Below are 25417 nucleotides of genomic sequence, written 5' to 3'. Positions count from 1 at the left end.
AAGGACCCTTCACATGAATGTCTTGCCTCAAGATTCTTGTACCAAATTTTTAGGAACTCAGTAGAATGCCCCAGCTGATCTTAATGGAAGTGTTGACTCAGAGAGGGATGGAAACAAGGAGGAAGAGTAACTTCGGACCTATGAAGAAGAAACAGCCCCTAATACCATCTATATAAAATCACCAAAAGTCCCACAGGATCAAGCAGAAAGCTAAATCACTAAAAGAACTTAAAATTGTTTTCATTATCTCTCAAGCACAATAGGCCAGAGAGAAAACAGTATAGTTTATTTCCTTCATAAGTTAACACCTTTAAAAGTGCACAGGACCCACATGCCTTCAAGTTGGATACACCAATGCTATCTATTTTACTATGATCCTGCCCCAGTCATATGATTATGTCTATGATTGTATCTAGGGCTTTTCAAAAGGGTTCAAACCAGTGTTTATAAAAATCTGATATACACACTCAAAAGACAATTTCTATCACAACCCAGCACATGTAAGTGTGAGACAATACTTATCCATATTTATGTGACATACTTCTATTTTTCTATTCAGTTTTTTTTTTTTAAGTTCAGGTGTAGACTCCCTAAAACTGATTTCATAACTTATAAATGCATTACAAGCTACTGCCTGGAAGATTCTCAGCTATGCCATCACATCATTCCAGTCAGAAACCAGACCCTCACACTGCCGTCTATGCTCTTCCTGAGTTACTAATCACTATTCCCGTTACCAGCCCTCCTCCACACTGACTCCCACAGAGCCGAGCCACTAAGAACAGGGCAGATAAATAAGGACCTTAAATGTCAAAAGCACATGACCATACTTGGTTGGATAAAATGAAGATAGAGCTCAATGAATATACTTTATAATGTGTTACAGATTATAATTTACTTTAAAAAATGAAAATATTGCTCACCCCCCTAAACTATAAATATAAAAAACTATATTTATCTATATATCTCTCTATATAATTCACACCTTTTGAGAGGAAAAAGACCTTTTTAATTATACAGACCAATTCCTTTATTTTGAATTTGAGGTCTGGGGTACCTTAATTGAGGATGCTTAGGACTCAGTTAATGGCTAGTTAGTAATTGCACTTCCAGATGCAATGCTTTAGCTGTGAAACTGATGCCCAAGTTTTAAAACATTCCAACAGAATAAAAGTCATTACAAGTTAATGAACGACTTCTTAGAAAAGTCCCTGAACTCGAGATGGAGTTACCTGTTCTGTTTGCTTCCATTTCTGTTCCAGAGCGTCAAACATGACTCGGCACAGTTCTTGTACATCATGCTGTTGCCAAGCTATTTTAAAATAAAATTTAATTAAAAATAGTAATGAACAGCATTATGAAACATTATGCTATTGTATCAATAGAATTTTCAACATGCATGTATTGCGTGCATGTAGGTAAGGGCACCCGTGTTGTGCAATGCCCGTGGAGGTCAGAAGAGGCTGTTGGATCCCCTGGGACTGGAGTGTTAGCTGCCATGTGGGTGCTGGGATTCAAACCTGGGTCTTCTGCAAGAACAGCCAGTGTTCTTAACACTGAGCCATCTCTCCAGCCCCCATAACTGTATGCTTTTTAAGAACACAAAAATACAATTACCATCATGAGACGACAATCCCCAGGAAGATTATCAAATTAGTACTTATATACAGCATTAACTTTTAGGTGCTAGAGTATTTGTTAAACAGGGTATAAACAGGGGCTGAAGAGATGGCTCAGTGGTTAAGAGCACTGGATGCTCTTACAGAAGATCTGGGTTCAATTCCCAGCATCTACATAGCAGCTAACAACTATCCGTACTTCAGTTCCAGAAGATCTGACACCCACGTCTGGCTTCTGTGGGCATTGTCCAAATGGGTGAGTTTACATACATGAGGCAAAACACTGGAACACATAAAATACAATAATAAAGCAGAATAAAAGAAAATAGTCTAACAAAACTTATTGTACAAGAAAACCTTAACTGGTCAAAATGTCTCTCTCCAGAGCTCAGTGTGGTGGTGCACACCTTTAATACCAGCACTCAGGAGGCAGAAGCAGGTGGATCTCTGTGAGAATGAGGCAAGCCTGGTTTACATAGGAACTTCCAGGCCAGCTGGGGCTACAGAGAGACCTTGACTCAAAACAACAACAACAACAAATATTTAAAATGAAATTATATTAAAATCCAAGCAAAAAGAAGTATGTTTCAAGTAAAGATAATTAAGTTGTTATTATGTGTCACATATTTGTAATGTAACTGTCTTCCAGACATCTTTTGAATATTAGAAGTACATTATTATGAAAAGACATGGTACCCTCGCTACTATCCCAGCCAAAGCTCCTTGTAACATCTGTGGTCTCAATTGCTCTCTTTTTGCTGGTTTGCAACAAAACAAAAAGTCTTTGAAGTTGATATGGGATACTTGTCACTGGATCTTCTTCAGATTGTTCAAATTCCCACCTGTAAAGATGAAATATAAGCAAACTATATATAAAATGATTTCATTCTTTAAGACATCCTTAATATCAAAATCTTAATTCTAGGAGCTATACCGAGTTTGCATATTAACCAAACTTAGGAATAGCTAATGAAACAATCTTTCTCTAATTTATATTTAGGAGAACTGAAGGTATAAACAAACCAGCACAAGGTGGCACCAGTTACCAAGCACAGAAGGCAAAGCTCACTTAAAAGTAAGTTTCAAATCTGAATATGGCTAAAACTCATCTTAATTATTAGTTCACAAAACCCAGAACAATATTCAGCAACACTAAAGCATTCAAACATTAAAACTCAAACTGGAAAAGACACCACCAGTTTTCAATTTTTACACTTTCAGGGAATAAATTACAAAGAGTAAAAGAATGAAAAGCAGAGCAGACTAAGGAGCAGAATGACCAACTGCAGTACACGGCTCTGCTTGGATCCTGGCTAGAAAAAAATGTTTTTAAAATGATGTGGCCCTCCTAAGAATTAACAGGTGACAGGATGGGGCTGTGCCTGCCAAGTCCTCAGGATGGAAGGTTATAGATAAAATGGCTGTATCACCAATTGGCATTCTTCAAGGCTAGGCAATGACAACAGATGAATTCATGATACTACTTTATTTTTTAATGTTTCAAGTTTTCAATAATAACACATTTTTTAAAAAGTATTATAAGTAATCAAGACAATCCAGGTAATTAAGTAATCCTCATAAGTTTATAAATGATCTAGCTCTAGCTACAGGGACTGTCTCAACAAGTGATCTCTCAATTAAGGAACTTTAGATTGCATGGCAGAGAAATCTGAGTAATTAAAGTGGTTAATATGATCACAAAAGTTCTCAAGATGATTCCACATTTAACAAAGCACCAAGCCCACAACAGTGAAAATAATATTAATGGCATCTTATATCTGAAACTGGCATATAAGATTACATAATTCCTCTTGACTTCCTCACTTTTTTAGTTTCAAAAGGAAGCATGACCATCTACCTCTGTTACAGTTTACAAATGTTAGTTTTGAGTACACCCCTGTTAGTGTTCAGTATTTTTCTTACTTTAGGATGAAAAAGTCCTAATTCTGTGATCCTACACCTCTTTTACCCATTGGCATATCACACACAGACAGGCGATTCCCTCTTTCTTCTCTTCCCCTCTGACATCACATCTGCTTTAACCCTCCCCTACTCTACTTAGTCCCCAGCTCTCCTGTTCCGGTTACCCTCGTGAAAGTACTTGGAACTGACATTACAGGAGCTCAGATTATATCACAACCTTAAGTTGTTGTTGTTAAGTCTTGTCAATACTTGCAATTCACCAGTTACCTAAAGTTAGAAACTGTGCTGACACATTCACTTCTTCCATTTCTTTTATTACAGAACAGAAGCTGCCATTGCACATTCTCAGTTTTCACTCTGAAATTCCGTAACCTTCCACCATCATCATTCTAGCCCTCATGCATCAGTGCCTGGTTTAATGATCGACTCCACCAAAGATATCTATCTTCCAAACTGCACTATGTAAGCTTTCTCAAAGCAATGTATTTAATATGTCACAATCCCCCAAATCAAAGTAGAAGGGTCTACAGGGATCTCTATACAAGGGAAGAAGATAAAGCTCTGTCCCTTCATGCTGGTGTTACCCTGTATAATCCAGTGCAGTTCCCAGGTCTATATTACAAGTCCCCAGGTCTACATCAGTGCTCTCAGGTTTGGGCTATAAACGTCCATCTATTTTCTCAATCTCAAAGGATCTGGTCCTCCTCTTTGAACTTATGTTTTATGCTCATCCCCATTCACTAAACTCCAATCACAATGGATTTTACTAGTTCCTCCAAAGGCTTTTGCACTTAGAGCTCTTATGCCTTCAATGGTTCTGGGCTAGCTCCTGCAAAGACTAACCTAAAGGTTACTTCCCTTCCTGACCATCTAAGCTGTGATACAGCTTGCCTCTACCTCGTAACAGAGTTACTGCCTCCACCTTGCTTCGTTATCATCATGGCATCCTTAACTGTGTATTTATATTTATATAGGATTCCCTATGGGAGCCCTAAAGAAGGGACTCTGTCTTATTAACACTGTGAATTCTGCCTAATAGAATGCTTGGTGTGTGGTGTCTAAAACAGTCTGGGTTGGGGGCTGGAGATGGCTCAGTGGTTAAGAGCACTGGCTGCTCTTGCAGAGGACCCAAGTTCAATTCCCAGCACCCACATGGCAGCTAACAACCATCCATAACTCCACTTTCAGGGGCTATGACACTCTCTCCTGACCTCCTCAGGCATTGCAGACACGGATGTACTCAAATACATGAAGGCAATACACTCATACACTTAAAATAAAAATAAATAAAATATTTTAAAACAGTTTTGGTAAGTTCTCTTCTCCACAGTGCGACAAAATGCTGTAAACTTGAGGGCAACTTTCAGAGCACTGAAATCCATGGTTAAACAAGCTACAGGGACTGCCCCCTCCCTAGGCAATATTTGCTTAACAGGCACAGGCACACCATCCTTGACTACTTAGGTCTTCCTACCAGAGTCTCAGTCTCTCTCTCTCTCTCTCTCTCTCTCTCTCTCTTTGTAAGGATATTTTTAAATTAATTTATATTATTTTATTATTATTATTTTAAATTTTATGTGTATGCATGTATTGCCTGTGTGTAGGTAAGTGCACCCGTGTCGTGCAATGCCCATGGAGGACAGAAGAGAGTGTCAGATCCCCTGGAACAGGAGCTAGCCACCATGTAGGTGCTAGGAACTGAACCCAGATCCTCGGCAAGAGGGGCCAGTGCTCTTAACCACTAAGTCCTCTCCCCAACACGCTCTTCACCAACTCTTAACCTCCTCTTCCAGTACCCTGAAAAATGGCTATGCTTATCTCTTGAAGGCCTCTGCAACCCACCCACTCAGTACTGGCTTTAGCTATGGTACAGGAAGAACAGGTCCATGGATCCTGGCATCTACTGGGTGCCACTTCAAGCAGTATGGCTTCAGGCAACTGTTTAACCTTTCTGTGTCTTGAGTTACTACTTTTATAAAACTGGGGCAATAGCAGCACATAATTCACAGTTTCTGTAAGAAGTAAGTGAGTCTACATAATGGTGCCCTCAATAGTCCTCACACATTAGGCAGAGCTCACCACCTCACTATGACTTTTCAAAGTTCCCCTCTCTACAAGCCCTCTTTCTTGTCAATCAGGCCAAAGCATACCTACCAACTTCATGACTTATTTCAAGCTCTGCCTGCTTCACTAAGCCGTTTCTCCACATTTCACTAATCTCCTTCCTCTCTCAGCTCTTGTGGCATTTAGCTGACACTAAATGTTACTTACATAATTATTTCACAATACACAGATGGTTATTCTAGAGAGATTTACAAATTACTTGAAAACAAAGATCTTATTTCTACTCCCTCTTTATCTACCAAGTGTCTAGAATATAAAGACTACTAGTAAAAAACACTGAATGAAAATGTGTCAGCCTCTGCAAGCAAATTCAAAGAACAAGCTTACAAGTGAATGTACTGGTGATATTTTAAGCAATGCAACCAATAATATTTTAAAAGTTTAAAAGTAATTCAAAGGGCTGAAGAGATGGCTCAGTGGTTAAGAATACTGACTGCTCTTGCAGAGGACCCAGGTTCACTTCCTAGCACCACATGGCAGCTAACAACTATCTGTACCAGTTCCAGGTGACCTAATACCCTCTTCCAACCTCTGAGGGCATTACATACATAGGTACATATAGGCAAAACATGCATACATATAAAGTAAAATTAAAATTTTTTTAAATATTTGAAAAATTCAAATACATATTTATATAATTTCAAAGAGGCCACTCAAAATGAACAGAAAAAAAAATCAGTTTATTTTAAAAGTAAAAGTTATTCTGTAAGTAGTGGGGAATGGCTGGGGGTGCCGACAACACAGCAGACAGTTAAGTAGCAAGGATATCAGAGTATAAGGGCTCTAGTGGGGGGAGGGAGATGGGTGGGTGCTATCTGGGAAGTGGGTATAAATTAATTGATTAAAAAAAATAATAATTCTTCAAAGCATAAAAATTTGCTCCTTAATAATTGGTGGATGTGAAAAACGGGGGAAGAAGGCTGCCTACCTGACGAGTTTGTATTCATGCTCAGATGCTGAGGAGCTCAGAAGGTGGGCGACTGTGACCAGTAATAGTCATGTATATAGATATTAGAAATGCATGTGAAAACGTCTCAATGTCAATAGCCTTGGAATTAATTTTTCTGTATGAAACTGTGTTTTGACAACGAAGTGGAGATCTTTTTTAAAGTTTAAAACCTCATTTAATTTTATGCCTTATAGAGTTTATAACGAGTAAAATATTGTATAACTGTATTAATTCAACTGTAAACCTTAAACATTTACAGCCAATTTTGAAGGAGATACATCTTAGCTCTGGAAATTGTTATTGAATATTTCAATGCTGTTGTAATGAAATGCTTCTTCTGACTGTGTGGTTATTAAATAAATAATTAAAAAAAAAAAAAGTTATGCTGGTGCACATGCCTTTAATCCCAGCACTCAGGAGGCAGAGGCAGGCTGATCTCTGTGAATTCCAGGCCAGCTGGGGCTATAGGGAGATCCTGTCTCAAAAAGACCAAAAAAAAAGGTTATAATATTCTTTTTTGCTTGTTTGTTCTGTTTTCTAAAAAAGGGTCTCCCTATAGCCCCAGCTAGCCTGGAACTCACTAAGTAACTCTCAACCAAGATTTGCCATCCACTGTCTTCCAGGTGCTGGGACTAAAAGTGTATGCCACCATGCAAAAGTGCATTAAATGAATTATTGTAAGACACTCATAAAAACTGACTTCCTCCATAGAACATTTAAAAGTACCTGATGTAGCATCTTACAAACACATATGTATATGTAAACATACTTATATTTTAATTGTATAGTTTATAAGTCTAAAAAAATTCTTGAAAGGGGGAGTATAAAAATGAGTGTATAGCGTGTATTTGGAGTCTCTCTAAAGCAGATAACAATATTATTTCTCAAAAGGTGCTAAAGTTATGAATGAGGGTGATTCACATTGATCATGTAAGTAAATCTCATCAGTTTGGTTCTATGCATTTCTAATTCTCCCTCACCACACATTTTTCATACACCAGAATTTCAGAAGATTCTTGTTTAAACTTAATATTTAAGAAATCCAATCTTGGGCTGGAGAGATGGTTCAGCAGTTAAGAACACTGGCTGCTCCTGCAGAGGACCCAGGTTTGAATCCCAGCACCCACATGACAACTAACCACTATCCTAACTCCAGTTCCAGGGGATTTGACACCCTCTTCTGACCTTGGTGGGCACTGCATGACACAGGTGCACTTACATACATGCAGGCAATACATTCATACACATAAAATAATAATTTAAAAAAATTTAAAGAAAGTCCAATCTTATAAAGTGAAAAAATACCCCTAAGAAGTAAAATTAAATTTTATTACTTAAAAACTATATACATATATTCTTAACTTTATAGAATATTTTTAAATACTCACTTATATAGTGCATTCCTAAATTCAGGAGTCATAAAAAGTGTTTGTAAAAGACTGTTCAAATAGCAAGTCATTGCCTGGTTTACTAATCCCACGTATCCTTCAAAGAGAAAATACAAATACATACAAATTAGCATTTAGGTTAAAAGATTATATAATAAAAATATGAATTTAATACATAACAGATTCAGAGGTAAAGATGACTTAGTTGGAAATTATTTCTATTTCTTTCAATACCACCTAAGAGAGGTTTCTTCAGTAAGTACAATAGGTAAACTTTGTTTCCCAGAAAAACTCAGGACACCTTGTTACTGACATCCCCAGAGACACAAATGGATAGTACATGGTATTTAATAAAATGTCAAGAGTAATACATTTACTATAAAATGTCTTATTGGAGTGGAAATAATCTTCCCTGACTGAAAGTCATGGATTAAGATGGAAATGTCTGAGCATATTCACTTTACCATATATAACTAACATAGGCAGGGACCTTAGCAGACTGCCTGAGAGTGCCTGGATCCAGCCTCCAAGGAGGTGCGCTATCCCAAAAAGCACCCTGCACTGGGACCATGTGAGGCCCCTCCCATTTCTCCAGGGCTAGACCTTCCTGCCCTAGAGTAGGGGCTGAGGGCTGAGACCTTACCAGACTGCCTGAGAGTGCCTAAATCAGGCCCTCCCTCAGCAAACTTCCTAAATTGGGCTGTGAGTGCTTGCTAGGAGGGGTCCAAACATTAAAAGGAAGCCTGAATGTACCTGACTAGAGCCTAGCTTGGGCCTCTGTGGGGGCTCCTGAGTAGCTGATCTGAAGCCATCAGTTCCCGCCAATATAAAATCTTAGAGAACCTGAAACCTAGACCAACCAGCTTTACGTACCCAATAAGAAAACAACCAAGGCACACCAATAATACAAACAGAAGCAACTTCAACGCAACAAAGGAAGGCTTGGGTTTTATACCAGAATCACAAACAACAAAAGAAATCCACATGCCAAAATCACAACAGAATATTAATAATATGGAAAACCAAGAGTATGTTCCCACCAAATTCCACCGGCCCTATAGCAGAGTTCCACAAGAACCCCCTAGGGATAACCCAGGACACAGAATTTAAAAGAACAATCATGCCCAGCATGGTGGCACACACCTGAGGCAAAGGCAAGTGGATCTCTGTGGTTTCAAGGCCAGCCTGGTCTACAAAGTGAGTTCCAGGCCAGGTGGGGCTTCAGGGAGACCCTGTCCCAAAAAAACCAAAAAAAAAAAAAAAAAAAAAAAAAGAACAATCATAAACATGATCAAAGAATCCAACGAATTTAAAGAACACACAAACAAAACAAAGAACTAAAAGAAGACAGGGATAATCTCCTGACTGAATTCACAAGAGAGATAGAAATATTAAAGAAAACGGGCTGAAATGAAGAAGTGAAAAACTCAGTAAGCCTATTTGGAAAACAAAACAAAACAAAACAGGACAAAGCCTCACTGAGAGAATGAATAAAATGGAAAAGACTATCCACACTGGAGAATAAAGCTGAAGAACTGGACCACTCAAGCAAAGATTGTGAAAATTTTAAAAACACAGGAATGGAATATGCAAGAAATGTGGGACACCATGAAAAAACCAGAAATCGATGCATCATAGGTACAAAGGAAGGAGAATTTCAGGTTAACAGTACTGACCAGATCTTAAACAGGATTGTAGAAGAGAATCTCTTAAAACTAAGGAAAGAAATCCCCATACAAGAACAAGAAGCACATGAAACACCAAATAGACAGGACCAGAAAAGAAACTCCTTACCGTATTATCACAGTAAAAACATTAAATGTACAGAACAGAGAACATGAAAGCTGCAAAAGATAAACAACAACTCACATATAAAGAAAAGCCCGTCAGAATTACAGCTGACTTATCAATGCAAACTATGAAAGCCAGAAGAGCCTGGACCAGTTCTAAGTGACCATAGATGCAACCCGGAATACTTCACCCAGCAAACACTTCTATTATAGTTGAAGGGAAAGAAAAAAATCTTCCATGACAAATAGGCTGAAAGATACCTGTCCACAAAACCAGCCCTTCAAAGAATACTTGAAGCAATACAAAGAATGGAGAAAGGAACAACTATATTCCAGGGGCAATAGAAAGAAACTAAATTAAAGTATAATTGTGGAAAAACAAAATTAGACCAAGAATGAAAATAGTATCAAAATGATGGCAACCAAGCCTCATCTTTCAACAATAACTTTAAATATCAATGGCCTGAACTCCCCAGTCAAAAGAAACAGGCTAATTGAATAGGTTAAGAAACAAAATCCATCCTTTTGTTCTCTGCAAGAAGCCTATCTCACCTTCAAGGACAGGTACTACCTTAAGGTGAAAAGAAGAAAAAGAATATTCCAAGCAAATAGCACTAAGAAGCAAGCAGGGGTTGCTTCTATCTGGAATTCTAATATCCGGAAAAATCAGAAGATATAAAGAGGGTTACTTCATTCTGATCAAAGGAACAATTAACCAAGAAGATATTACAATCCTTAACATACATGCACCAAACTCTGGTATACCCAAATTCATAAAAACAACACTACAGGACTTTAAGACACAGATTAACTCAGTAATAGTAGGGGGGTTCAATATCCCACTGTCTCCATTAGACAGGTCAACTGGACGAAGAATAAACAGAGAGACATCTGAATTAAATGATACCATACATCAAATGGACCTAACAGACATCTACCAAATATTCCACCCAAGCACCAAAGAATACACTTTCTATTCAGTACCCCATGGAACTTTCTCAAAAATTGACCACATACTGGGGCACAAAACAAACCTCAACAAATAACAAAAAGTTGAAATAATTCCATGTATTCTATTAGACCACAACGTAATAAAGCTTAAATCAACACCAGAAGCAGCTCAGGTAACTTACAGGAATTCAAGGAGATTAAACAACAGGCTTCTGAATGATGAGTAGGTCAAAGGAGAAATTAAGAAAGAAATGAAAGTATTCATGGAATTAAAGGAAAATGACAATATAACAAAACCTCTGACACACTTTAAAAGCAGGCCTGAGGGAAATTTATAGCTCTAAGTGCCTACATTAAAAAAAAAATCAGAAACAGCACACATAAATGACTTAACATCGCAACTCAAGACTCTGGAAAGGCAAGAACAAATGAAACCTAGACCCATCAGATGAGAAGAAATAACAAAAATCAGAGCAGAAATTAATGAAACAGAAACAAAGAAAATAATACAAAGAATCAATCAATCTAAGAGTTGGCTCTCTGAAAAGCTAAACAAGATAGACAGACCCTTAGCCCAGGTAACCAAAAGAAAGAAAGAAAGCAAATTCAAATCAACAAAATCAGAGACGAAAGGGGAAACATCACAACAGACACCAAAATGATCCAGAACATTATAAGGGAATACTTTAAATACCTATGCTCTATTAAGTTTGAAAACCTAAAAGAAATGGATGGATATCTAAAATCATGGAACCACCAAAGCTAAACTAAGAAGACGTCAACAGTTTAAACAGAACCATAATACATAAGGACATTGAAACAGTAATACAAAACCTCTGGACTAAAAAAAGCCCAGGCCCAGATGGATTTGCAGTAGTTTAAAGATCTACAGCCAATGCTACTTAACCGATTCAAAAAGATAGAAGCAGAGAGAACTCCTCGACTCTTTCTATGAAGCCAGTATCATGCTAATACCAAAACCAGATAAAGACAACACCAAAAAAACAAAAACAAAAAAAACCCCCAAAAAGCTATAGGTTCATATCCTTAATGAACATAGATGCAAAAATTCTCAACAAATACTCACAAACCGCACACAGATGCACATCAAAAAGATCATCCACCATTATCAAGTTGGCTTTATTCCAGAGATGCAGGGATGGTTCAATATACACAAATCAATAAACGTCATAAATCATATAAATGGACTCAGACAAAAACCACATCGTGACCTCAACAGATGTAGAAAAGGCCTTTGACAAAATTCAACATGCATTCATGATAAAAGTCATAAAGGGAATTGAATGGGCGGGAACATACATCAACATAATTAAAGCTATGTACAACAAACTCACAGCCAACATTATTGTAAATGGAAAAAAACTGGAAGCATTCCCATTAAAAAAACTGGAAGCAGTGGAAAGAAATCCACTGGAAGCATTCCCAGGAGCCAGACAAGGATGTCCACTATCTCCACTCTTTCAATACAGTGCTTGAAACTCTTGCTAGAGCAATAAGAAAAGAGAAGGAAATTAAAGGAATACTAATTGGAAAAGGATATCAAATTATCCCTTTTTAAGTGGCAGGTTACAAAATTATTAATATAAGCAATCAGAGAAAGAACACAGGGAAACCCTCCCATTCATTATAGCCTCGAGGAAATAAAATATCTTGAAATAAACCTGACCAAAGACATCAAAGATCTCTACAATGAAAATTTTAAATAATTAAAGGAAGAGATTAAGGAAGACACCAGAAGATGGGAGGACCTCCCATGCTCATTGATCGGAAGAATTAATATTATGAAAATGACCATCTTACCAAAAGTAATATACAGATTCAATGCAATCCCAATCAAAATCCCATGACATACTTCACAGAATTTGAAAAAAAAAATCCTAAAATTCACATGGAAGCACAAAAGATCCTGAACAACCAAAGCAACCCTGAGAACAAAGAGCAGCGTTGGAGGGATTACTATACCAGATCTCAAACTATACTACAGAGCTATAGTCATAAAAAGCGCACAAAAATAGGCACACAGATCAATGGAACATCACTGAAGACCCAAACACGAGTACACATAATTTCAGCCACCTGATATTTGACAAAGGTGCCAAGAACACACAATGGAGGAAGGACGGCATCTTCAACAAATGGTGCTGGCAAACCTGGATCTCCACCTGTAGAATGAAACTAGATCCTTATCTTCCACCTTGCCCAAAAGTCAACTCCAAATGGATCAAAGACCTCAATGTGAAACTCGAAACTCTAAAACTGTTAGAAGAAAACACTGGCAGTAACCTGCAAAATATAGGTGTAGGAATGGACTTTCTAAATTGGACACCAGTTGCTCAGGAGTAAGGTTAACCATCAAGTGGGACCTCATTAAACTAAAAGGCTTCTGTATAGCAAAAGAAACAATCAAGAAAGCGAAGGGAAAACCCACAGAGTGGAAAAAAAATCCTTGACCAGTGACACTTCTGTAAGAGGTTTAACATCCAGAATATATAAAGAACTCAATAATAATAATAATAATGAAAACAAATGACCTTATTAAAAAATGGGCTAAAGACCTGAACATTGTTCTTTGAAGAATAAATAAAGAAGGCTATGAAACATCTTAGAGTTCAACATACTTAGAAATTAGGGAAATGCAAATTAAAACCACCTTAAGATTCCACCTTATCCCAGTCAGACTGGCTAAGATCAAGAGAACAAATGATATCAAATACTGGCGAGGAGGGAACACTTGTTCACTGTTGGTGGGACTGCAAACTCATGCAACCCCCTATGGAAAGCAGTTGGAGAACTCAAAAAACTAAACATGAACTTACCATGTGGGCTATGTATCGGAAATAATTGTGAGTTAATATTTGTAGTGTAAGCTGGTAAGAAAAATGTGAGAAAACATGTTCTCTTCTACAGGGCACAAGTAGTAAGAAATGGGACATAGGCAAACAAGGAAAGAAATCCACAGTAACTCCTGAGCAGATAAGGTAAATTAAAAGATTATTAAAGAAACTAGCCAAGACACGTATCATAGATTTAGTTTCTACTCAGGTGTAAATCCACACAAGTCTTCCATCCACTCCCTACCCTTCAAAAGTCACCCTATCATCCCCCATCAACAGTGGCTGGCTACCAGCATGAAGTGGTTGACAAAGGTAACAAAAGAGGTATGTGAAGTTCTCAGACCCATTACATTTTTGCAAAACTTATTCCTATAGCCCAGAGTTGAATCACAAGAGCATTTTCTAATGAAAGCATTTCATAAATGATGCCAAGATTTACAATAACTTCTTAAGAAGATTCAAATTCTACAATGACTAACAAAATTGGCTTTGAACCGAAACACTTTAGGATGCTTAGATTACTTAAAATAGGCAGTATTTGGGCTGGAGAGATGTCTCAGTGGTTAAGAGTGCATACTGCTCTTGCAGAGGACCCAAGTGCAGTTCCCAGTGCCCATGTCAAACAGCTCACCACTACCTATAACTTCAGCTCCAAGGAACTCAACTCCTTCTGGACTCTTCCGGCACCTGCACTCATGTGCAGATACACACACACTGATACATATCCACACACATAATTTTTAAAGAAATAAAAATAATCCTTAAAGAAAAAAAAGAGGGAGTACTCCAGAACACTGGAAGAAAATGCAGTTAGGAAAGTAGAAGTGTGAGGCAAAGTGGCTCAGGATGAAGATGAAGACTGATTACATGACAGTGTGCATCAAAGACTTCCAAAACTTCTCACAGATTTCACTTTAGTAATTCAATTTCTATGAATCTGCTTTATAGAAATAATCAGAGATGGAGACAAAAACTTCTGAATAAGAATTTTCACCATTTTTTAGATGTCAACTTGCCCCAACCTAGAATCACCTGAGAGCCTGAATGAAGGACTGCCTTAGATCAAGGTGGACTTGAAGCATGTCTATGCGGGATTGTCTAGACAGCTAGCCAACTGTTGACCTAGCCAACTGTGGGCAGCACCATCCCCTTGGCTGGGCCCTGGCCTACATAACTGAAGAAAGGAGCTGAGACCATGCCTGCACTGGTTTCTCTGCCCCTGACTCTGGATATGATATGATTACCTACTTGAGTTTCTGCCTTGACTTCTCCTCAATGATGGATTTTATTTTATTTTTTATTTTATGAGCTAAGTGTTCAGCCTGCATGCATTTAAGTGCATCCTTGCATGCAATACCCACAGAGGCCAGATGAGGGTTTGAGAGCCCTTGGAACTGGAATTACAAAAGGTTGTGAGCTGCCATTTGGATGCTGGGAGCCGATCCCAGGTTCCCTGAAGGAGCAGCCAGCGTTGCTCTTTGGTCAGTGTTTTACCACAGTTAACAGAAGTGAAACTAGAACACCACACTATATCAGTAATAATTAGAAATGTTAATACTAAGTTTATGCATGAAGTAGTATTTTTCAGTCTTTTAAATCCCATATTAATGTACTATATTAACCTATTTAGATAGGACTAAAAAATGCTACTCACATCATATTAAGTAAGAAATATAAACATCTGCTTATAAGGTTATCCATTTTTCGTTTTGTGTGTGTACATATGTGTATGCACACATGTGTTCAGGTACACATGAGTGCATGGATGCAAAGGCCAACATCTGGTGTCTTCCTCACGCTCTACCTTAAGTTTTTTTGCCCCTTTTTAAATCTTTTATATATTTTTATCTTCTGTGTATAAGTGTTTTGCCTACATGTGGTACAATGCCCAGGGAGGATTAACAGTGGCTAATGCAGTTGTTAGCCACCATGTAGGTGCTGGTAATGGAACCCTGGTCCTCTGCAAGAGCAGCCAGTGATATTAACCACGGAGCCATCTCTCTGGTCCCAACCTTAGTTTTTGAGACAGTCTCTCTCACTGATTTGGCTAGACTGGCTGCCAGCAAGTCCCAGGAATCCTCCTGTCTCTGCTGACCTTACAGATGTAAGCTGCTGTGCCTATCTTTGTATGGGTGCTGGGGAGTGAATTCAGGTCCTCATGCTTATGCAACAAACATTTTAATAAGTGAGCCATCCCCCCAGCCTCCAGTATCTATTTTCTTAAAAGCATATAGAGAGGAAAGATTGAAATGAGTAAAATAACTAAAAGTGGTTATTGCACATTGTACTGTTGGTGATTTTTATCTTTCTCCTTTTACAATATGACAAGCAGTATATATTAATTTTGTACAAAGAAAGAATACTTTTTAAAAATCATTATCTTAACCTCAAGGATCAGGCATTTGACAGCCACAGGGAGCTAGATGTGGTACACAGTACAAAGGCATTCTATAAATACGCCTTGCATATACTCAATTGTCAGAATGCATAGCAAATTATTTCAAGTACCCTGATTTGTTAAATCTAGAAGTTTTTCAAAGTATTCCAACAACCTCAGAATAATCTAGAAAGTATTTAAAACAAAAGAAAAAAACTTCCAATGTAATCTAGAGCAGCTGCACCAGCATTTTGGGAAATAAATCTTGGAATCTACCTTTTAAACAATCACCTTGAAATGATTTTTGAAGAGATTAAAAAATTGAGATTCTAAATAGTATAAATGGGAAAGTTTTATTATCTACTATCATCTGAAATAATTTTGCATTCTCTCTTTTATTTTCGTTGCCTCTCTCTCTCTCTCTCTCCCTCCCTCCCCCCCCCCCCCCCCCCCCCCCCCCTCTCTCTCTCTCTCTCTCATAGTTCACAGCAAGTGTGCCATCAATAGGGCTATGCTACATGCCGAACACCATCAGCCTCTACTCTTCTTTCCAGAGTAAATCAGCTACTAAGCCCTCACAATGATCGGCAAGGAAAAATTATCCCAAGTTTTATGCAAAATATGATAAATGAAGATTACAGATCACATTCAAACAAAGCCTGGCATGTAACTCTGTAGTTATACATTTATATGAGGTATTTGATAACATTTAAAGTCATCTGCTTTAAGTTCTTAGAGGACATATTCTGAAGCCACACTTTCCATTAAGTAGCTGCACAAAGGCTTCTCTCTATTGTTTCTGTTTCTTTCAACATGAAAAATGCTATCTAATGAAAAGGTTTATTGTAAGATGAATAAATTTCCACAAAGATTAGTTTGAAGAAAAGTGTTTTATCACACTTGGGAATAGAAAATGAGCTGCAACTTTCCCTTTTAATGAAGAGGTCTACAACTTGTGAAATGACTAAGAACAAGAAGAGCTAAGATGGAGCTCAATGGCAGAGTTTCTTCCAAGGATGTCCAAGGTCCTGGGTTCAACCTATCACCACATTGAAACAAACAAGAACATGATAAGTCCTATTTTAATATAGTATAGTATATATGGGGACTGGAGAAGTGGCTCAGTGATTATAAGCACTGATTGTTTTGCAGAGGACCCAGGTTTGAATCCCAGAGCTCACATGGCAGCTAACTTTTTTCATAACTACATTTCCAAGGGATCCAATGTCCTCTTCTGTCACTGATAACAATGGTGCTCTTACATACATGCAAAAAATACACGCATACACATAAAATAAAAAGAATAAATAAAATATTTTAAAAAATATATGTAAGACTATAGTCCATCCAGCATCTTTCAGGTCATCAATAAATAAAGGTAGTAACAGTAAAGACAACATGGGATGAAGTGGGACAATCACACAACCAGCAGTGCAGACTCTGCGGCTGACTGCTGCTAATCTTGCTCTGGGTCTTGGTTTTCTTACTGATAAAGTGAAGAGATTAGGCTTGAACTTGCTAGGTTATGATTTTATGAAAATATAACAGTAGGAGCTAGAGAGATGACTCAGCAGAGCACTAGCTGCTGTTGTAGAAGATGTGGGTTCAATTCCCAGCACCCACATGATGGCTAACAACCATCTCTAACTCCAGTTCCAGGGGATTTGATGCCCTTTTTGCAATCCATGGGCATTGCACGACACAGGCGACTTACATATATGTAGGCAATACACTCAACCATAAAATAAAAATAAATAAATGAAATAAAATAAAAAGAAAATACAACAGTAGCAAATCTTACCAGTTTCTGACTTGTTCAAAATTGATGTATAGGAGTAGCTTTGGCTGACATAATCACTGGTAGAAGCCACAGAACCTTCTCTTGGAAGTGGGCCAATAAACCTGTCGTGAACACTGTCATCCACATTGCTGGACTCCTCCTAAAACACAGCACAACCAGTACTTACTGACAAGTGACTGTGCTGAATGATGAAAAGCACCTGCTGTGGCAATGGTTCAAAATTGATGTATAGGAGTAGCTTTGGCTGACATAATCACTGGTAGAAGCCACAGAACCTTCTCTTGGAAGTGGGCCAATAAACCTGTCGTGAACACTGTCATCCACATTGCTGGACTCCTCCTAAAACACAGCACAACCAGTACTTACTGACAAGTGACTGTGCTGAATGATGAAAAGCACCTGCTGTGGCAATGGGAAGATGTATCCGAGGGGCTGGGGGGCTGGGGAGGGGGATTACATGCCTTTACCATCCCCTACAGGCAGTTCTGAGATGTTCCACACAGACCAAGAAGTGCTCATATTCCCTTTTAAATGTTTGATTTACGTGAGGAAAGGAGAAGTATGGCCCTAGTAGTCAAAAGTACCACCTCAAGGAGAGCCTATCATTCACTTTACATCATTCAGTTAGGCCTGGTAGGGGAGGGGTATTCAACTGTAGGATGAGGGAGCTACTCGCAGTTTCCAAAAAGAAACTTTCTATTATTGTGTAATATGTTGAAAAGGATCAAAGGACATAAACAACATAATTAGGATGAGCTGAAGAATAATTATTAAGCAATTCAAACTCTGAATCCAGAGTTCTCTAAATTAATAGCTAATTTATATTTCAAGTCACCCAAGACTAATCAAAATCTTGTGCTGCCAGAAAAATAAAAAGGTGAAATTCAGGGATGTCAGAAAGCACAGTCTGGTATTGTTGCAGCATAGACACATGGACACACTGTGTTTAATTACTATCTCCTGCTCCAAGATACATCTTCATTCACAATTGGTTTCTAAATGAAGGATATCGAACAGAGTATTTTTTTCTTAAGCAAAGCTTTATTGACAGCAAGGACTGAGCCTTCACTTCTGTCTGTAAAATAGCCAGGTAAATCAGAACTGGTTTTCTTAACTGTTTTTAACCTACATCTTTTTAATGTATTCTTATATAACTATCAAACAAGATTTACTTACCATAGTTTTAAATTAGAGGACAAAAGGTATTCTGAAGGTACAGTTTTTGTAAGTTATACATATGTACCCCTTCAAAGGTAAAAACTCTGGAAAACTGCCCGATTAGGAGTTAATGGATTAACCTCTAAGGCTACTAGACTAGATAAGAAAGCTTGTTCAAGGAAGAATGAACACTAAAAGAATGGAAGCAAAGGCTCTAACTGACATACTCATCATTCCAAAAAGACAAGGAAGGCTGAGTGGAGTGAGAACGTAATAAAAAAATTGATGTGTTTCAGAGCTGGCAAGTGAATGCATAACCAAAGGAAGGGCCACTGAAATACAGATCTTTATGATGTTTTAACCTAGACCTACCGCATCCCTGGTATAGCACTGATCTTGAAGACAGCAGTTTTGTGAACCCCAATGTTTCAACAGACTGTAAACAAAAAAGGCTACAGATGCCCAATGAATACTTGGGGCACACCAAAACAAAATGAAAAACGAATGGTATACTGCACAGTTATAAAACATCTCTTCTTCCTTTGGAAAACTGCATCCCTAAGTAGTACATGACAAGTGCACAAAAATTATGAATGTCAATCTTTCTAAATAGCTCACCAACAGTATTTGAGGCTGTTCTCCATCTTTATCTGTCAAATGCAGAAAGTTCTTCTTTCCTGGCTCAAAATTAGCATCAAGAAGAGACTTGTCACTGGTATGATCCAGTGGTGTCTATGGATATAAAAATAATATCTGAGATTATGAGAAAATTAATTGTAAATAATAAAAAGCATCAAATGCATATATATCTACATGTAAATAGCATTTTTTTCCCCAGTAATGATTCAGTTAAACTTTTCAGCTAGTTTTCAGATGAACTCATCTACTGCTGAGCTGGATGGCTAAGCCCAATGACAGCACACATGCTACAGGCATCCCAGAGGCTCACATTCCCCATCATGTAAAACCCTGCAGAAAGAAAGGGTTAAGAGGCCACATGAAGTGTCATGCATGCAAAAACCTATACATGTATCCCCATGTTTTCCAAAATGCAAGAAACAGAATATTTAATAGATTTTTCATAAAAAACTAAAGATAAGCTTATGTAGCCCACAACTGTAAGACGTTTGATACATAAATGAGAATTCCCAAAGGAGCAGCAGACTTACCATTCAAACCAAAGGCAGGCACAGTGGTTCATGCCTATGATTCCAGCACTCGGGAGGCTGAGGCAGCAAGATCACAGCACGTTCAACTCCTACCAGGGCTCTAGAGTGAACACCAGGTCACCTTGGCTACAAAGTGAGACCATGTCTCTCCCCTCAAATCACAAAATATGTATGTGGTATAACTAAAATATAACTAACACAATTCAACCTTCAGAAGGACCCCTGACAAAAGGGCTTCCTAGTAGAAGATATTCATTTCAAATTTACTGTCAGGATTCCAAGGATCCCAGGGGGGAAGTGACTACTTCTTTGAAAATAAAATATCTAAGGTTCAACAGTCTTCATTTAACTCAATTATTTTTGTAATAAAAATTAATACAGCATTGGATCAGATGGTAACCTAATCATATGTCTACCGAATAATCCTTCAAACTCCATGAAATGCTTGGGTAAGGGGATAGGTGGGGAGGACGTTTTAAAAGAAAAGGCTGGAAAGAGTGCAGGAAAACAGAGTACTATTAACACACCACGAATTCAGAGAAATTAAGAACCCAAAACAAATGTGACATATGGAAAACTAAAGCTAGAGGAAACCTGAGTTCAAGGGTATTTACAGGAGAAGACTGTGGTGGACATAAGGGTGGTAGAAAACTAGATGAAGGCCAGGGAGCCCATGTAAACTAGTGGGAAAGAGCATTCGGTCAGTTTTCCGGTGGGTCTGGCCTCTCGTCTTCCTCCTTGGACTGTGCAGAGGGCAACAGTATTTATTCCCAACCACAGGAAAACATAGACACTGGCCAGTAAGGCAAGACAGAGCTACACAGTCAGCTACTAATCACCTCTAGGCCCCACAGTCAGGAGCTCCGGGCACCACATCCTCCATCCCTTCTGCATGAAAATTAGAAACTGAATACAGCAAATTTAATCGGCCTCCACAGAGAAGTTGAACAGAGAAGTTAAAAAAGATTACTGAATATAAAGATGGGTAAAAAGAATCTCTAAACATCTGAGGCCATTGCACTTCTGCTAATGACACAAAAGGTATATTGCAATATCCAGACTTTAATATAATCCTGGCAACAATGGCAATAGTAACAGTTATAGGAATGTTGCTATCATTAGCCGCTTAAGACAGGTGCTTGAAGACTGAGGGTTTTACCGTATCAGCAGCATTGACTCCATTTCCCCATGCCAAATCAAAGGTTCCATTTATGTAGCCTACTTTGTTGGCCACATCTTCAAAGAGCTTTCTGACTGGGGTAGATGCTGGTAAATTTAAAGTGATCCGTTCATTCACTGTCTTTGAGTTAGTAGTATCTTGTATTATACATAAGACTCTAGGCTCTTCAGCAGCATTTTCTATCTGAAATTTAAAAAAACACACACACACATTTTCACTATTTAAAGTGAAACAAAAATAGCCATAAAATTTTATGATCAATATAAGAACCACAAAATATTATTTTCTCTGTACTGTTTTACTATGTATGAAACACAACCCAATGGATCATACCAAACATAAGCACCATGTTCTGGAAAATTAGTCATTCTGTGGATATTCACTTTCACCTTTTAAGATTATAAACAACAGCCAATAAGCCAGGAAGATTTTAAATTAAAAATTATAAAAATGGGGCTGGAAAGATGGCTCAGCGGTTAAGAGCAATGACTGTTCTTGCAGAGGACCCAGGTTCGATTCCCAGAACGCACATAGCAGCTATGAACCATCCTTAACTCCAGTTCCAGAGGAATCCGAAACCCTCTTTTGACTTCCACAGCATCACACAACACGGGTGCACTCACACGCAGGCAGTACACTCAAACATATAAAATAAAAATAATTTTTTTTAAATTATAAAACTTGGAAAGATGGCTCAGCAGTTAAGAGCAACTGCTGCTCTTCCAGAAGATCTGAGTTCTGTTCCCAACACCCATGTCCAGCTTACAACCACTTGAAACTCTATGGGATCCGACCCACTTTTATGGCCTCTGTGGGCAACTACGCATGTGTAGCATACACACACATGCAGAAACACACACATATAGGTAAAAATAAAGCCTCTTTAAAAAATTACAAAATTTGATCCCTAAAAATGTGTCCTTACCAAGTCTTTCCAACTATCAATCTGGAAATTAGGTTATAAATGCTCCTTCCTTTTTTTACCAGTAATTGTCAAGACAAAACTTTTTAAATGTTGTGCTCAAAAAAGGTATGCCCTCCCTTAAGCTCTCTAAAACATGGTTCTTCTTTCCCACTTCCCATGGTGTAGCAGTCACATCAACCACAGCTGAATGATCAGGTGTCTGATGGAAGAAGTTCTTCCTCCTCCTCATGTAACGGCCTCATGAACAGGTGCCACCTGCATCTGCCGAGCTGCTGAAACCAGAGTCCAGCTGAGCATCTTTTCACTTTGTCTCCCCTCTTTACCCACACCACCACCAAACCCTACCTAGTCTGTCTTCCAGACACCCCTTGCTCCTCTTTCTTCTCACCTGCAACAATCAGGATTATCGTACACCAAAATCATGGTAACAGGCTCCTGAGAAGTTTAACCTCTCTCAATCTTATCTCCCCTCAGTCCAGAAAGGCATTTGTAATACGTGAATTGGATGATGACTCTCCTGCTTCCCCTGAAGGATCTCTGACCATCCACCCCATTACAGGTTATTCAGAAACAATCTGTACACAGTGGCACTGCACATAAGAACCTTCTCCTCAGATACTGGGGATTGAATTTAGGGTCTCCTGCATACTAACCAAGCACTCTACCAGGGAGCTACTGCCCCAGATCCAAGAATTCCTTTTTCTCTAACTACAATAAACTCCAACCTTTTATTACTTCTACATTATCCATTTAAATAAAAATAAGTAGAATTACTATTTCTAACTAGTACTGAAAACAAGACAGCCACACGACTTTTGTCAGGTGAAGTAAAACTTGTAATTTGTTTCTGTAACATCAATTTTAGGCTTGTAAGGGATCATGTGAATTAAGGTTAATCCAATTCTTTTTGAACAGAAATTAAGTTGCTATAAAAGTATAACATAGAATAAATTGGCTAGCACTACATTTCAGATAATAAAAACTTTAATTTCTAATGTTAACTCACCTAAAAATGAAAACGAAGCCAGGTGTGGTAGTGCAGGTCTTTTATGCCAGCACTCAGGAGGCAAAGGCAGGCAGATTTCTGTGAGTTTAAGGCCAGTATGGCCTATTTAGCAAGTTTCAGGCCAGTCAGGGCTACACAGTAAGATCCCATATCTCAAAAACAAACAAGTAAACAAAGAAATGAGAAAAGCCCCTTTTGGGAAAAAAAAAAAAACCTACAAAATGAGCATTAATAATATGCTTCTGAAAAAGAGGAAAAGCCTTTAACTACATATTTAAGCTGTACAATAATGGATCACCCTATATATTTGAATTCTAAATTAAGAAACACATTGGACCTTTTAAAAAAATTCTGATCTATAATAAGAGTGAACTCAAAATAATCTTAAGTATTAAGCTTTTTGTTTGTGTGGTTGTAGTTTTTTGCGTTTGCTTTGAGACAAGTCTTGAGATAAACCCCAGATCAGGCTGGCCTGGAACTTTCCTGTCTCAGTCTTCCAAGTGCTAGAATTAGAGGTGTGCCTCATCATACCCAGTAAACATCATACGGCTAGACACACATGGCCAGTTATTTCCAGTTCTTGCCCTTCACTAAATATAAAGTACAAGTACTCCAGATTCCTCTCCTTCTACCAGGATACACATACGTTACTCCCACGAGAACCCATCTGAAGAACAACTGTGCCATAGGAAACCCAAAATTTAATCTCCTGTGTCCCTTTTACTGCTTTTAATGGCACTAACTCTTTTCTATACTACAATTATGCTGCCCTTTTAAAAATAAGAGTATAGAGATGTGGAAATTACTTAAAATTCTGTACAAGAGCTATCTACTAACATTTTGCTGAATACCTTTCGATGCTTTTCCTGCATGTACAATCAGGCTTCTCAAACACACTCAATCTCAGAAGACACATGCTCTTTTTCATCTTTAGCTATAAATACATTATTCAACTTTTCCTTTCAAGTTTTATCTAATTTATCATTTTAGCAGCTGAACAGTATTATTATTATTATTATTATTATTATTATTATTATTTTTGTCTGAGACAGGGTCTCCCTGTAGCCCCAGCTGTCCTGGAATTCACTATGTAGACCAGGCTGGCCTTGAACTGAAGAGTATTATTAATACACACATTAATAATAATTTACTTAATTCTATTTCATTGATTCTTAAGTTATTCTTTTCCTTTTTGTCTTTCTTATGAATGTGATACTGTGTCACTTAAAGCAAGACTTAAGAAACCTTCCTTTTTATAAACCAGCCAGCATGTAAGAAATTCAGTTACCTTGTGTGAAGGAGAACTCCTGGAAAGCAGCTGCACCTCAAAGGCTGGCTGACTGACTAGAACTGCAGTGCTGTGGAGAGGCTGGAATGCTGCAGGTCCTGAGCCAGAGTATCTTGGCCCATATTTAGCCCCCTTAATAGCCATGTATTGCCCTTGCCTATGTGAGACCTAACATCCTGTGACAGATAAAAATCCTTTCGAATATATGAACAGACCCCAAATTTCCACCAAGCAAAGGCTATCAGATAGCACCCCAAGGCCATCCTCAGAATTCTCCCAGTTTTGCTATAACCTACCTCTCTGACATCTCTACCAATGTATCTGAGCAATGTCTTCATGTATGGCTTTCTTTGTTCTATGACTACAAAAACTTCATGAACTATTACCACGCTGCAACATGGAACTTGGGATACACTAAATCTGTGTTCCTGGGCCATGGTCATTCATAATTGGCTCCAGAATAAACACTCTCTTATCCCCTCAGAGGTGAGAATTGTTTTCTGCGTCAACACCTGGGATTAGCATGCTGTGTGGAAGCCCTAGCTATCCACCTAGTTTGAAGGAGGCCACTAAGCACTGAGAAAGGCTTTCTTGGACATTCCTCCCAAGGCCAGCTACAGGCAGAAAGGAGCTAAGTCATGTTGCCTCAAGGAACAGAACCAAATAGCTAGGCCCTTACCCAATCCCATCCCACAGAATCCTGAGTAAATAAACTAATTGTTCTTTTAAGCCATTAAATGTTAGGGTGGGCGGTTACACAGCAATAGATAACAACAAACAGCAAAATATAGTTCAGCACATGCAAATTCTAGTCTATTATAGAAAGATTAATGGTGGCAGTACTGGTGGTGGGGATAGGAAGGCACCAGAGGATATACAAGATTTAGGGAAGGGAACAAAACCTGATGTCAAAA

At 38.2% G+C, this 25417-nt stretch overlaps 1 protein-coding gene across 1 annotated transcript in view; it reads right to left on the bottom strand.

The window, feature by feature from the left end:
* Positions 1-25417, bottom strand: part of Usp47 (ubiquitin specific peptidase 47) — a gene marked incomplete in the record, with an annotated part of 118197 nt that overhangs the window by 56716 nt on the left and 36064 nt on the right. The window contains 6 exon segments of the mRNA XM_008853487.3: positions 1233-1312; positions 2316-2461; positions 8004-8100; positions 17778-17916; positions 19554-19667; positions 21264-21467. Of these exon segments, the coding sequence (XP_008851709.2) occupies positions 1233-1312; positions 2316-2461; positions 8004-8100; positions 17778-17916; positions 19554-19667; positions 21264-21467 (780 nt within the window).

Source organism: Nannospalax galili, unplaced genomic scaffold (assembly GCF_000622305.1).
Source record: "Nannospalax galili isolate Female #2095 unplaced genomic scaffold, S.galili_v1.0 scaffold44, whole genome shotgun sequence".
Lineage (NCBI taxonomy): Eukaryota > Metazoa > Chordata > Mammalia > Rodentia > Spalacidae > Nannospalax > Nannospalax galili.
The sequence above is the reverse complement of the archived record's forward strand: the minus strand, read 5'-3'. Positions and strand labels throughout refer to the sequence as shown.